Source organism: Temnothorax americanus, unplaced genomic scaffold (assembly GCF_048541705.1).
Source record: "Temnothorax americanus isolate GAGA-0224 unplaced genomic scaffold, ASM4854170v1 Scaffold81, whole genome shotgun sequence".
Taxonomy (NCBI): domain Eukaryota; kingdom Metazoa; phylum Arthropoda; class Insecta; order Hymenoptera; family Formicidae; genus Temnothorax; species Temnothorax americanus.
In genome coordinates, this window is record NW_027509804.1 from 168,702 (window position 1) to 183,005 (window position 14,304).

The window sequence follows — 14,304 nt, forward strand, 5'->3', positions numbered from 1 at the left end:
GACTGAATTTATCTGAACTATTAGTAAAATTTAGAAAGAAAGTTTTTCTGTGACGTCTATCCATGTTATATCCATAAACCAAACATACTTGTTATAAAGTTTGACCATGGTAAACAGAAAAGATTAACGGTGAGAGACAAATAAATATATGATCCTCATGCCTAACATGATTGTATAACGCGCCCAATTTGTCTAGTTTTTTTTTTAATTTTTCGCGGTCAACTGTTACGCATGCAAGTCTGTGCTGGATCAGTGTTCAGTGGGCAGCGAAATGCGCTTGCACGTTTTCGTAAAACAATTGTTGCTAAAAAAGTGTTGATTATAAAGTACTCTGTAAAGTTTTTGTTATACATTTCGTGTTCATTATAATCACGCCAGATAGTAATGACATGATTAATCATTATGACACTATTATTTAAAAGAAAAAGTACGTAGGCCAGTGGCTAGATTATTTATTTCTTTCTGTACACGAATGATGAAAGGCCAAATAATTACTATGAACGGAATCCCGAATCAGAGAGGTAGGTACAGCTTATAGCCGTAGTAATTTGATCTTTTCTATCATTCGTGAACAGAAAGAGATAACTATATTGGCCAACATGCCTCTCTTTTTCTAAATTGAATACACTCCTTAATATTAGAGTACATAGGTACGCTAAAAAGCTATATAATTAGTTTAGCTGCATACAAAAATAAGTTACAGTAATGAGGTTTTATTGACTATAAATGGCAATCTTCGCATTAATAAGTCACGACGCCGCAACGTTTCGATTCTAATTCGAGTCCTTTTCAAGTATATAATGTTCTAACAAAGACTTTCGCTAGTCACGACAGTGTGCCTGCACGTCAGATCTAAAGACTATAAAGAAACAGAACGCGGAATTTGTATAAGCTACAAATAACTATATGAATTCATAGATTAAAAAGAAAAGAAAAATTAATAACTTACAAGTTTTGTGCGTTATGCGGTGATAAAACGTGGTCAATTATTAAAATGTAAAATCGATTGTATCAAGGAAGCACGTCTGCAGTCTGCACGCCTCAGTTACAAGCAACACAATGAGCAATATCTAATAAACAATAATAGTTTATGACAAATTGAGGTTGGTTAGGTAGCCCCTATTATTTTGTAATATATTGCTGTCAGGTTCTCTGTGTCTTTTTGAAGGTTGATCGTATGATTGTGTTTTTTAATTAAAAACATCTCAGCGATTTCTCTCTTTTTAATGTGTTTTTCTTTATGTAAAATGTTTGTACCAGACTAATTGAAATCATGATTTAATTCAAGCCGATGTTTACTTATCACGGAGTGATTGCTGGCATGCTTCCTTACGTCGGATTTATGTTCCTTAATTTGAGTTTCGAGATGTCTTTTCGTTTGTCCTATATACGTCGCGTCGCAGTCTAAACAGTCAATTTTATAAATTAATTCCGTCTGTTTCATGTCATCCAGTCTGTCTTTTCCCCTTCTAATAACATTATTGAGCTTCTTAGGTACAGTATACACGACATCAAAGCCGCGGTTGATTAAAATATTGCGGATATTTTCGCTGTAATTTTTTATGTAGGCAAGGGATGGTTAAAAAATTTCTCATATTATCGTCATATGTTATTATTTGCATCAGGTGTGACATCGCGATATTTTATCTCTTTCAATCGTTGACTGATGCACTTATTGATAACTTGTGTCGGGTAACAATTGTTTTCTAGAATTTCTTTTACAATTTTAATGTTAGTCATATGGAACCTTTTGTCAGACAGTAAGCCCAAGCAGCAAAATAGGGCGAAATTACGTTTATTCGACCTTCTGATAGGTTCAAAAGTCTGTTCGACCAAGCCCAACTTACGTCGAATCGACGTCGAAAGAAGGTAAATGGGGAATAAAGTTGAAGTAATTTTACGGTTGAAATTAGGTAATGCAAGGCATTTCGCCTTATAAGTCATAGTCTGATTCGGTGAAATGGACCTATCAGAAGGTCGAATATCGGTAATATTTTGGTAATTTTGACCAATTTGTGCCCTCTCTTCGACCTAACTTTTGTCTTTGAGACATCTAGTAGATGGCAGCGCTGCACATCACAAAAAAATATATATTCCATATTAGTTCTACCAAGACGGGTCTATGCTACAGTCATAGCATATGGTTCAAACCAGCCATGGAAACTCGGAGTAAAATATTAATAGAGTCCACCACTACGTCGGTTTTGAAACTGAATATCGTGTGACATGTAACAGAAATATAAGTGCGAAAGAAAATTTTTGTACAGAATTTTATTTACTTCGTTAAAAGCAACGCGATGTCGAAAATAAATAATTTAAGCAATTATTAATTAATCGTTAATTATTTAGCAATAATATTTTTTGCATTTAGCACAATAAAAATATTTTAATCTTGCACCTAACGTGAAAAGTATCGCAAAATAGATTTTTTTTCAATTCTTAGTTACTCTGAGAGATATAATATAATTTATTTTATAATGCCTATAATTTTAGAAAGCGTTTTGATGTATCATGGCAGACATACTGGTTCTCATAATAATGGCTGATTTAACGTTTTCGTCTGAATTTCGACCTGTAAGTCGAATTTCTCTACTGTGAAAACCAAATACTAAATTTTGAGGGCAGATTTCCTTAATTAGGGCATTTTTACTTCAAAGTCGTTGACTTTAAAATCGTCTTGTCGATCAATAAGGCATTTTGACTAATAAGTTTGATTTCCCTATTTATAAGTTAAATTGACTTCAAAGATCGACTTCGAGATACGGCGTGCTTCGAGATCTGTGGATCGATATATCGAGAAATGCCGGTCGGCTGTGCCGCGAACGTAAACATTGATCATGAGTTCACCGTGTGACGCGGTCGAGTGCGAACGTGTTTTGTTCTGTAACGACTCTTTCTCGCAAATTCGCTGTTGCTCGCGCGAATCGTCTCGATTATTCTATTTATTACAGTATAGAGAGTTTCTTCTGTACTTCGTAACTTCTTGAAAAATCTCATCCCCCCGGGTGACGAGCGCCGAATTAATTCCCGTGTGTTTGCGTTTCCTAGCATAACGATCGCAAGCCTTGTACAATGAGAAAAATACAGTAGGAAGATATTAGTGTGTGTCGGGCGTTAACCTCGATTTATTCATTTATCGATGAGGAACAATTTTATTTTCTTCGATAATGCGTCTTACAAAAGGTCTTACAAAATGGATAATTATTTATCAGCAAACAGGAATCGATACGTGCAATAATTATAGATAGGTTATGGTAACTTTCAATAATTTAAGGTCCAAGACCAATAACTAACTCTCAAGGCAATTTTGCTGGGCATTTCGACCTAAACTCGGACCAATTTCCCTTATAGGTCATTTTCCGTGGTAATCTCAACTTTGTAGTTAACTCGTAGTACGGCCGCGAGGTTTATTTCGCGCCTAAAATATTCTCTATCAGTCAAGTCAAACACACAAGACTTATATATGGTAAAAATTAGGTAATCCTGACCAATTAAGTCATATCGCCTACGAAATTGAAATTAGTTAATACAACCAGGTCACATTTCCTTCAAACGGGGGTCTAATTTTGACTTATAAGTTGAATCGACTTTGAAGGCATACCTTTGATCAAAATTTAGTCATTTACAACCTATTGTATAACTTTAAAGTCATTAAACTTTGAAGGCATTTTGTAGGTTTGAACTACGTAATTTTCAACCTGTACTTAAGACTTCAAACGCTATTTGATTTTTAAGACATTTTTTATGTCGAAAGTTGGTAATTCTTCACTTAATTAGGGCAATCTGATTTTGGTTTGGTTAAGATGCCCTGCTTTGCTGCTTGGGAGACCGCACGATCCACGAAACCAGTAATCAAATTTCTTTTGTAGTTTAGAGAATGATTCGAGAAATAATTAATGTACCGTTCAGAAAAGGTTGGTTTTCGATACCAATTTGTAATTAATGTGTTACCATTTCTGAGAATAGTTGTGTCTAAGAAATTCAGCTCATTATTTTCAATTTTATAAGTAAATTTCAGTCGTGGGTATTTCGTCAATGTTCGTTCTTGGAATAATCGCAAATATATCGTCAACATATCTGAAGAATGTGGACATTTTAAATTTTAGAGTGCTGCAGAATGTTTCTAAGTCATCCATGACTATATCAGTAAGTATGGGGGAGAGTGGAGAACCCATAGGGCTGCCGAAGATCTGCTTATAAATCTGTCCGTCAAACATGAAACTGGTGGAACTCAAAATTAATTCTATGGCGCGTAGGAACTGCGGTAGGCTAAATGTGGTCAACTGTGAGATGTAATTCCATCTTTTTTCGATACTTTTTAATACTAATTCTATAGAAATGTTAGTAAAAAGTGCTGTGATGTCAAGCGAAATCAATAATTCGTCAGGTAGAATTGTCAGGTTTTGAATTTTTTAAACAAATGACCAGCTATCTCTTATGAAAGAGTTAGGTTTAGGGACAGACTTGTGTAAAATGTCGTGAAAAAAAGTAGCTACGTTATGTAAAAGGTTTCAAAGTGTTGATACAATAATGCGTAGTGGATAACCCTTTTTATGTATTTTCGGCAACCCTCGGAAGATTCCCATTCGTGCAATGCAAACGTCTATAAATGCGATCATTAATAATTTCAAGGTCAAGCCACGATTTGATTAAATTATTAAGTTTAGTTGTTATATGCTGTTTAGTTGTTATACTTGATAGGGTCTTTTTTCAATTTTTGTAAGTGGTTGGATCATTAAGTAACTCTTTCATCTAATTTATGTATGTATTTTTATTCATTACTACCGTAACTTGTCCTTTATCAGCGTTGGCAACGAAAATATCTTTATCGTTGTGCAAAAACTTTCTTCATTTGTCAAATTCACTAGAAATATATCTACTCATATAATCCATGTGTTTATTTTTAGTTAAGAAGTTATATACTAAATTAGAGATGGAACTACGGGTCTCATTCGCGATGTCAAGAGACAACTTACTTTTAAGTTTGTAACGATGCGCCCCAGAAAATACGCATCGTTCCGGCTGAACGACAAGCCGATGCTGCCCGGCCGACCATCCGCCGGGCGAGGAACGGGCACGACGGTGTGCCCACCTTCTTTTTTTTTTAAACATTGTATTGTTAGAATCGTCCTATAACGAACTCGCGATCCGGGGCACCGGCTCACAAGCCGAGCGAAGCCGACGTCGCCCGCACACCGCCGAGCGCGATTGCGGCGTCGAGCGTCTCCGGACCACGTCGTAAAAACCCGACGCTCGCGTGCGCCGGCATCATCCCCCACTACCAGCGTCGCCGATCCGCGGGGTATATAAACCCGCGGATTGTTAATAATTATTAAATTCCGCCGTGATCCAGCACTAGCTCATACCTATCATCTCCGCTGAATCTTGAGCCTAGCTATCAGCCGGGGTAAAGAAATCCCGCTTCTCTGTCTCCGTCGAGTGCGTCTCGGCGACCAACCGATTCCCGACACATCACCACAGCTATCAAGCCGGGGTAGAGGATTCGTTCTCTGTCTCCGCCGAGTGCGTCTCGGCGAATTCCTCATTGTCGATCGAGCCCTTTGAACAAGCTCACCGCCGGGGTAGAGAATCCGCTCTCTGTCTCCACCGAGTGTTTCTCGGTAGCCGGCTCGAGAGAGATCCGAATTTATTCCTTCGTTCCAGCCTACAGCCGGGGTAGAGACTCCGTCCTCTACCTCCGTCGAGTGCGTCTCGGCAGATTCCGCACTCCGTCCATCCGAACGGGATCTCGCGCGATCTTAACTCCGCGTCCGCGCTTCGCACCATTGTTACGCGCTCCGATCCGCAGCATCGGGAAAACCGGCTCCAATCAGTTGTCACGCGATTCGACCTGCGAACCGCGAAAAACCGTCTCCACCCCGTACGCATCGCGCTAATCGATTGCGATGGCCCTCGCGGGTGTTGACGCAATATATGTGATTTCTGCCCAGTGCTCCAAATGTCAACATGAAGAAATTCAAGCAAGCGCGGGTAAACGGCGGGAGTAACTATGACTCTCTTAAGGACCATCGGATTATTGTGTAATAAACCTAATTCCACTTTATAATAAGCCTTCGTTTTGCCATTCTTAAACCCGCTTGTTCCTCCGCGCCTTCTCCGAACCCAGACCCGCCGCGAGCTGAATCTGCGCTTCGAAGACAGATTGTTTTATGGCGCCCGAACACGGACCTGACCATAAGAAACAGATCCAGGAACACGGCAAAATGAAGGAATATTATTACCGGCTTAGTAAGAGCGATCTAGTGAACGAGTTACAAATGCTCGGGCTAAACACCGAGAGCAGCAGTGACGATCTCCGATAGCGATTGAATAAATTCATGAAAATCCTGAAATGTTTGAAGCAACCGCAGCACCTGCCCCCTGCCATCCGAACCTAACTATACCGTCAGAGATTCCAGCATCATCGATGACGATAATCCCGCCAACCCCCCGAGTAACACATCTACGCATATTATGAACCAAATGGGAAAATGGGGATTACATTTCGAAGGGAAGGACCCGTGGTCGTTTTTGGAACGTATAGACGAACTGCGGGCCGCCTACGAGTTTTCCGACGCGCACTGGCTACGCGAACTGCCCGAATTACTTCGGGGGGACGCACTACTGTGGTGCCGAAACAATCGCGACAATTGGAATAGCTGGGCGGAATTCATAGCCGACTTCAAAGATACGTTTCTGCCGCGACGATATCGGTTGCAGTTAATAAACGAGATTCGCGACCAAATGCAAAAGAAGAGGGAGCCGTACATAAAATACGCAACGCAGATGCCCGCACTCATGCGGAAGGCAGGGGGCTACTCGACCGAAGAACAGGTCGAGCAGCGTTATGAGAACCTGCACCCTGATTATCAGAACCGTATTTGGCGAAGCGATGTACGCAGTCCCCGGGATTTGCAACAACAAGCGGGCGACTTCGAACGATTGCAACAAAACCGAAAAAAACGGACCACCGCGAAAACCGCCGACGTTTATAATCGAGGCGAGTGTTGCTGGCGTTGCAAGCAACGGGGGCACACGCGCTTCGACTGTCGACGCCCCGCCCAGAAATTTTGCTCACGATGCGGCAAGGACGGCGTCCTGACAAAGGATTGCCACCCGCTGGCGGGAAACGAAACCGGGACCGCGGAAACTCCGGCCGGGTGGCCGATCCTTCCCGTAAAATTCACGCCCCGGCCGCACCTAAAAACTAGTATCTGCGACCGCCCGCTAGAAGCTCTCCTAGATACCGGATCGGAAATCTCGTTCGTCAACGAGCACACCGCCCAACTCGCGCAGACCCTCGGCTTCCCCGTAACCCCGGAAGAAGAAGTACAGCTAGCCAATGGGCAACACATAACGCTGCCCGACCGCGTCCGGTTACCGATCCGCACGGCCGGCTAAGATTTCTGGGCGAAGCTATTAGGCCAGGCTATACCGGCGTCAAAGACGCCGAACTCCCGCGATCGGACACCCGCCACCACAACGACCGAAGGCATAGTGCCCCGGACCCCGACCGAAGAAGAAAGGCTCCGGGAATTCCTCGCAAAGGAACTCCCGTGCTTCGACCGAGTGACCGGACCGGCCAACAAAACCCCCCACCACATTCGCGTGAAAGAAAACGTCCGCCAGAAAGCATCGACCGGACCGGCTACCAGCTCGTCAACACCACCGCGAGAACCAGCTCCGACGCCACCGCCGCCGCAGCCAGCACCGGTCAACACTCCACCGCTGAGGGCCGTAGGACCCGAGCTACCTCCGCCAATTCCGGTGGAGGTAGAACCCGGGCACGTTATAGTGGTCCCTCATTTCCACGCGCATGTCTCCCGGCAACATAAGATGCGGTCAAGAGGAAAACGGTGGCACATCCGATTTAATCGGACGGGCACCGTACGGAGCATACGAGAAATCAAAAAGCAAACGAGAAGCGCCGAATTCACGCCTTTTATAGAGGAGGGGTGATGTAACGATGCGCCCCGGAAAATACGCATCGTTCCGGCTGAACGACAAACAGATATTACTAGAATGTTACTGCTATAAATTCTGTATGTGGATATATTCTAGCAGATACAAAAAATAGCGGTAAATTTTTGTTGTGATATCAAAAATCTACCTACATTAGCAAAATATTTTTTTTGAGTGAAGACCCTGAAGTTTTATTCAGCTGTCCTGAAACACCTTATATATACACACACATGCACACATAGATAATACACACACACATACACGTTTACAATATATCTCATCAGTCGATACAAACCTTGTCACGAAGTAAATAATAATTAATAATAACAATATATATACCTATACATATATTGTGTGTGCGTGGTGTGTTAGAAACGCGATATGACGTGTCATGTCCAAACTGCACTCATGCATGATATTTGTTTGATCCGCGATAACAAATCCGCAGAACGTATGGATGCGCGCGTTATACCATCACAATTCGACTATTGTATCAGCCTACCGCAACTATTCGGCGCCACGACGTCAAATATTGACAGATAATATTATGGACGTTCGTGATTTCCGCTCTGATTAGAAATTCATGCGATTTGATACCGATTTAATTATATGCGAAAAAAATAATATACCCGTGATCAACGTGTGCTTCTTTATTCTTTTTCATTCTTTTATAACTAAATCACCGGATATAATTCGTATCAATGTAAGTGTAATCCATTCTTACGTGCGTAAGAGTGCACGCGGGAACCGAATTGACTAAATTGGACGAGCACATTCGCTTGTTAGCGAATAAAACGCCTGTTGGAGACGAGGGGACCTTTATGCGAAATAAATATGCATTCGTCACGTTGCGCAGTACCAGGGGCAGGGGCACAACCGCGAGATTGAATGGTATAGGCTTGGGAAGCTGTCAAGTGTTGGCCCAGTCAAGCTCTGGCCACCCATGAAACATCAATCCTGGTCCTGAAATAACATTATCTCAAAGTTCGTTGATTAAACTCGGCGGTTCGCAAGATTTGTCCAGACGACAGAGTGGCACGGCGTTATTTGATTATACGTGGAAAATCTGTAAGTCAATGATATCAATCAATTTTATTGACTGTCGTATAAAAAACTTGTCTTTTCTTTTTGAAAATAGATGACGTTTCGAATTTCAATTATAAAACAATATTTTGCAATTTTACAATTGTAATAAGCTACGGGCAACTGTAGTAAAAAAAAAGTAAAAATTGACATTTTCATAATTTACGTATAAGTTAGATACTGACGTTGCTTTATAAAAAAAATATGTATTTTTTTTTTTCCAGAACTGTATCCAATATGAGATTGGGCTTGTACATCATCAGTCTATTACTACTGGTAATAGTGACGGCGGAGGCGTTCACAATACCGTTAAACAGACTACGGAAGCAAAAGAAGAAAAACAATACGCAGATTCACCTGCGCAAACTAGCTCTAATGCACCGACTGCCGTCATCTTAAACACTATGCTACGATAATCTCCCTCGCACGTGACGTAAATATTTCAACGTGTAAAGCAATTAACGTTAACAAGAAACTTTATATTATGCGTATTACGCAGTAGTATCATCGTACGCTACGTAATTTTATAATGTTATATAACAAGTTAATGAGTTTTGAGTAAACTCGTTTGAAATAAACTCCACGATTTTTTTTATTCCACTACTATACCCTACTTTTGAATACGTGTTATTAAAAGCAAGAGATGTTGCATTAAATGTTGCAATATAATGAGATAATATCGCAGTAAAAGTGTCGAAATGATATCCGTTATAATGCAGAATTTGTAATAAGCGGTCGATATAAATCGTGTTGTAATGAGTAGCGCGTTTCCCTCAACGGTATAATATAATCATGTACATGTAAGGTACGTGTGTGTCAGTTCAAGCAAATAGTCGGGCATGATATCACGAATCGTTAATCAATGACTATATTGAAGTAACCGATAAATTTTCTTTTTAATAAAAAAAGGATACGATAATTTATGGATATTGTCTCAACGGTTGTGAAGTCAGAGATCGAGATGTGTCTAGCAGTAAGTTCTGTATCTGCTCGTAAATCCGTACGCTTAGGATCTGTCATAAAAATATGCTCGAAGATAAAGCGACTCACTTTCGAAACTGGGTAAATGCTTTGTCATACGGAGTCAAAGCAACGCCTTGTGCGACATGAATATTTACTACTGGAGGTGATTTTTGTAAGCTCTGAAGGACTAGCGTGCCTGCGCGCGCGCGCACGAGAGAGAGAGAGAGAGAGAGAGAGAGACCTTTCAATGATAACTCAGTGCCTTTCAAAAGCAGACCGTAGCATATCTCGTACAGATTTCCGTGGTCCATTTCTGTGCTTGCTTCGATTTTGCATTTTATTTCATACATTAGCATTAGCTACTTTAACGTACCGCTGTTATTATAAATAAAACATTTCTCATCTCTTTACCTAAAAACAAAACGATTAGCTGAAGAGAATTGTTTTTATGATCGCGAGAGGTCAATATGGATTTATCAATCTGAACAAAAATTATTTTAATCGATAAACGTTTAATTTTTGTAAAATTTAATTTAATTTTTGCACAATTTTTCTGCGGAATGTGTTAATAGCTTAAGATTGTTCGATCAAGATTTCGAATATTAATGTAACTGGACCATTAACTTAACGCTGCGCTCTTGTCTAATGTAATATGTCAGCCTTAATAGTAAATGTTCCTCCGGCCAAAGAAATAGGCCACTGGTTTAGTATGAATCATCTTGTAACGTCAATGACGTCGCGTTTTACCATGGCGATAGAGGCAGGCCGTTCCACTTTGAAGTGAACTGCGAAACGACATTGGTTACGATCGAAATAAATGGTCTCTACGATAGAAGACGGAGGAGGAACGTTAACGTGATGGAGGTAGAATTCGTCGTAGTTTTATTCTGATGTTGGGCTCACGTTCAATCGTGCAGGTGGAAAGGGGGGTTGGTTGCAGGAACGAGGGTGGTTATGGGAGTAGCGGTAAGGCGCTGCAGATTCTCAGAGAGAGAGAGAGAGAGAGAGAGAGAGAGAGAGAGAGAGAGAGAAAGAGAGAGACGACGTTCGATCTGCCGATCGCTAAGAGAATCAAATAAAGGGCGAGGTTCCCTTGCGAAATTACGCGCTGAGATACCGTGTGTACACGAACGCAGCGTATAAATAAATTTTGCGCACCAAAAATTTAATCCTTGATCTCTTATTTCACCGGGATTTTTTTTTTTTAATTTTTGTTTATTTATATAGTAAAAATTCGAGAATAAATCTGAATTACGCAATAAATAAAATATAATAAGGTAATATGAAATTGATAATAAATGGGGGTGCGGAAATTTATGAGAGGCAAACGCATCGTAAATCTGCTTATTGCTGTTCGCCTGACGTTATTTGCTTTCCACAAAAACATATACAATGACAGAGAGAACCAGGACAAAAATTAGAAGTTTAAACGGAGGGTTCCCGCATCCCACACGCGCACGTTTCGGTAATTCCAGTTTCTTTGAATTTCTACCTCCGCGCGCGAGACATTCTCTCATACACTCGGGAAAGCGTCGTGAAATGCGGAGAGCGAAATGTGTTTTTCTCTCGTGCACATACACACTCTCGCTTGATAAGTATGAAAAGAACATCGCTGACTGCAGTTACGAGTGAGATAAGATTCGGTACTTCCCGTCAACGAAATAAAGCGCGTGCATAATGAGAAAGCGTATATATATGTATATGCTGGTAAGTGTATATATAATGACATTCGGAAATGATACTGTCACACTTCTCTAATTTGCAAGCGTGAGAAGACATCAGTTGATCACATTCGTGAATATATTCACGAGAAAACCCAAGTTAAAAAAAAGGTATATTATTTACATGTTTTGACTTATTTTATATATGAAAGAAAGAAAGAGAATATATGTTATAATTTTCTCTTTTTTCAATAATATAAATTCTTGTTATATATAATTTTTTTGTTTATTATATACATTAATTTTGAGTCAACGTAAAATATTTTTGTGCTTTTAATATGTTTTTTACTAGAATGTCTTGAAAGCAGTTTCAAATATATTACGCCGTCAATGTTGCTGTGCTAATGTGCTACCTAACTCAATATTTAAATTTATGTATATATGTATATGTATATGTATATGTTTTGCTTTCAGAAATATATAAAGCGCAATATGAAATTTTACTTGTTTATTTTCACCCTGCTCTTGGCAGTGATGGCGATCCTTGGGTATGTACCTCCGGTCAGGAGACGGCCTCCAGGTGGCTGGATACCTTTCCCGACTTTCCCTGGTCAGGGACCTTATAACCCGAAGATTAGATTTCCTCATTAGGAAATCCTCACAGATAATGTAACTAAATAACTTTTATTGACATCTACTTGTATTGACGTGTACCTACTCGAAAATGATGCCTACTGATACCAACCGTTCGTTTGTTTCTGTAAGATGATTACTGGCCATGCAACTAACCAGCAAGTCTGATATAAAACGATGTATGTATATTTTGTAATAAAAAGACAAATAAAAATTTAAGTATTATTTAAACATTGTCATTTTGTACCCTGTTTTCCTCGCTGTTTTCTATTATATAAATTATGTAGCGATCGAAAGCAAAGAAATTTATTGAAATTTAATGAGCTTGTATTATTGTATATTTAATTATTATTACAATGTTTTTTAATGTGCATTGTAAGGATAAACGTAAATGCGTTTGTTACTTTAATTTTTCTTCCTCCAAATGAGAAATACAACTGCGCGAGATACTTTAAAGCGTTCTCTTTACCGCGGCGCTATCACGATAAATTTCCCGAATGTAATTTCGTTACGTTCGACTTTTCCGCGCGGGATTCGAATCGGTCGCGCATCGGTTTTTGCAAGCAATTCTATAAACGAGTGACTCCTCGTTGTCTGTGGATCTGATAACGCTAATTACGCTAATACATTATACGAGCGGAAGCCTCGAAATAACGAGTGCGCCGCCGCGACCGCCCGGCTCCATGTGCACCCGGTTGCATTTACCTCTGGCAATGCCTATCGCGTAGGTAGACGAGGGTGTCCTAATTACCTACCGCCCGGCGAGACGCCTTCTTGCCCGCATGTAAACACCTTCATTACCACTGAACTGCTCCATAAAATATTTACCCAGGATAGTTGTTCGGTATAGGTAATAACACCACAATCCAACGGAACTCTATAAAACGTCGCTCCTTATGGCCGCCAACTTAGTGAAAGATAATTATCGATCGTTATGCCCGACTAGCTGATTACGTTATCGTTATGATGCCATAATACGATCACGGCGAAAACACCGAACGCGATCTTTACGCATAATAGCGACTTGACGTAATATGCTCTTATCATTTATCCAGTGAGCCGTTGTAAGAGTATTTTTGTAACAAACGAAACGCGAATGTTTGCAACGTAACTCCCATTTTGCAATAATCGAGTTTGTAACGTATCATAAATCTGTTTGCAGATTTATGGTCGCAGAGGTACAGAGAGAATATTATCGAATCGGTAAAATGGAAAGATAAATTATTTTACATATTTTGTAAATATTGGTTCGTTACGCCACACTTATTCAACAAATAATAAATTATTTTGCATGTAATCAGTAACACGATCAAATGATTCCAGTTGACAAAGATATAATAATTCTATATACGCATTGAAAAATTTTTCAATTTCCTGTTTTTCATTGCGTCATACTCCCTTTATAACCGTAACACGTGTATAGCTATCAGTGTCTCTGTAGTTACACACATATATATCGCTCAATAAAGTTGCTCTCGTTTATAGTTCGTTCAATCCTAATATATTTAAGTATTCGCTTCTTCTCAGCGTTGCGCTTAGGGGAGCGAGATACAGTAGAAACGTGTCGGATTTTAGACCGGGGACTAAGGTTTAGGAGATATTTCTCGGTTTCCTCGCGAAATACTACCCAGCTTTCTCGTATCAACGAGTAAACGACCTCAAACTCCAGCCGCCCTTATATTTCATGCCCGAGTAAAAGTTCCTGTTCTGTACCCAGCCGCGTCGATATCCTCCGGTCGCGGCGCGGAGCTCTCCCCTTCGCAACTGAAAAATGTATTCTTACAAGATAGATATTCCCATAATTTTACGCGAGTTGTACGTGCTTCTGAAATCAGGTAATCTTCCCGCAGTTCCAAGTTACTTTCATATCACGCCGCGCGTCTGGCGATAAGTATTTATCTATGGCTCATGAACGAGAGCCGTATGCTTAATTTTTCCAGCCTGGTAGATGCGAGTTCATGTAAAGTGTATCAATTTTACTGATACGTAATATGATAGCGTA

The 14,304-nt window shown here is 40.2% G+C and overlaps 1 protein-coding gene across 5 annotated transcripts in view; it reads left to right on the top strand.

Moving 5' to 3' along the window:
* The window catches only part of LOC143907461 (uncharacterized), a 34,840-nt gene extending 22,307 nt beyond the window's left edge, over positions 1 to 12,533 (top strand). The window contains exons 1-4 of one of the 5 annotated variants that reach the window (XR_013259857.1): positions 4,132 to 4,146; positions 8,819 to 9,030; positions 9,270 to 11,840; positions 12,144 to 12,533. Coding sequence is in view for 2 of the 5 variants with exons in the window: in XM_077424280.1 (XP_077280406.1) it covers positions 6,475 to 7,401 (927 nt within the window). In the remaining 3 variants the exon portion in view is untranslated. Of the gene's footprint in view, positions 1 to 4,131; positions 4,147 to 4,982; positions 9,031 to 9,269; positions 11,841 to 12,143 lie in introns of those variants that run through there. The other 4 variants (XM_077424280.1, XR_013259855.1, XR_013259856.1 and 1 more) reach the window with 4 other exon arrangements.
* Positions 12,534 to 14,304: the final 1,771 nt, after the last annotated feature.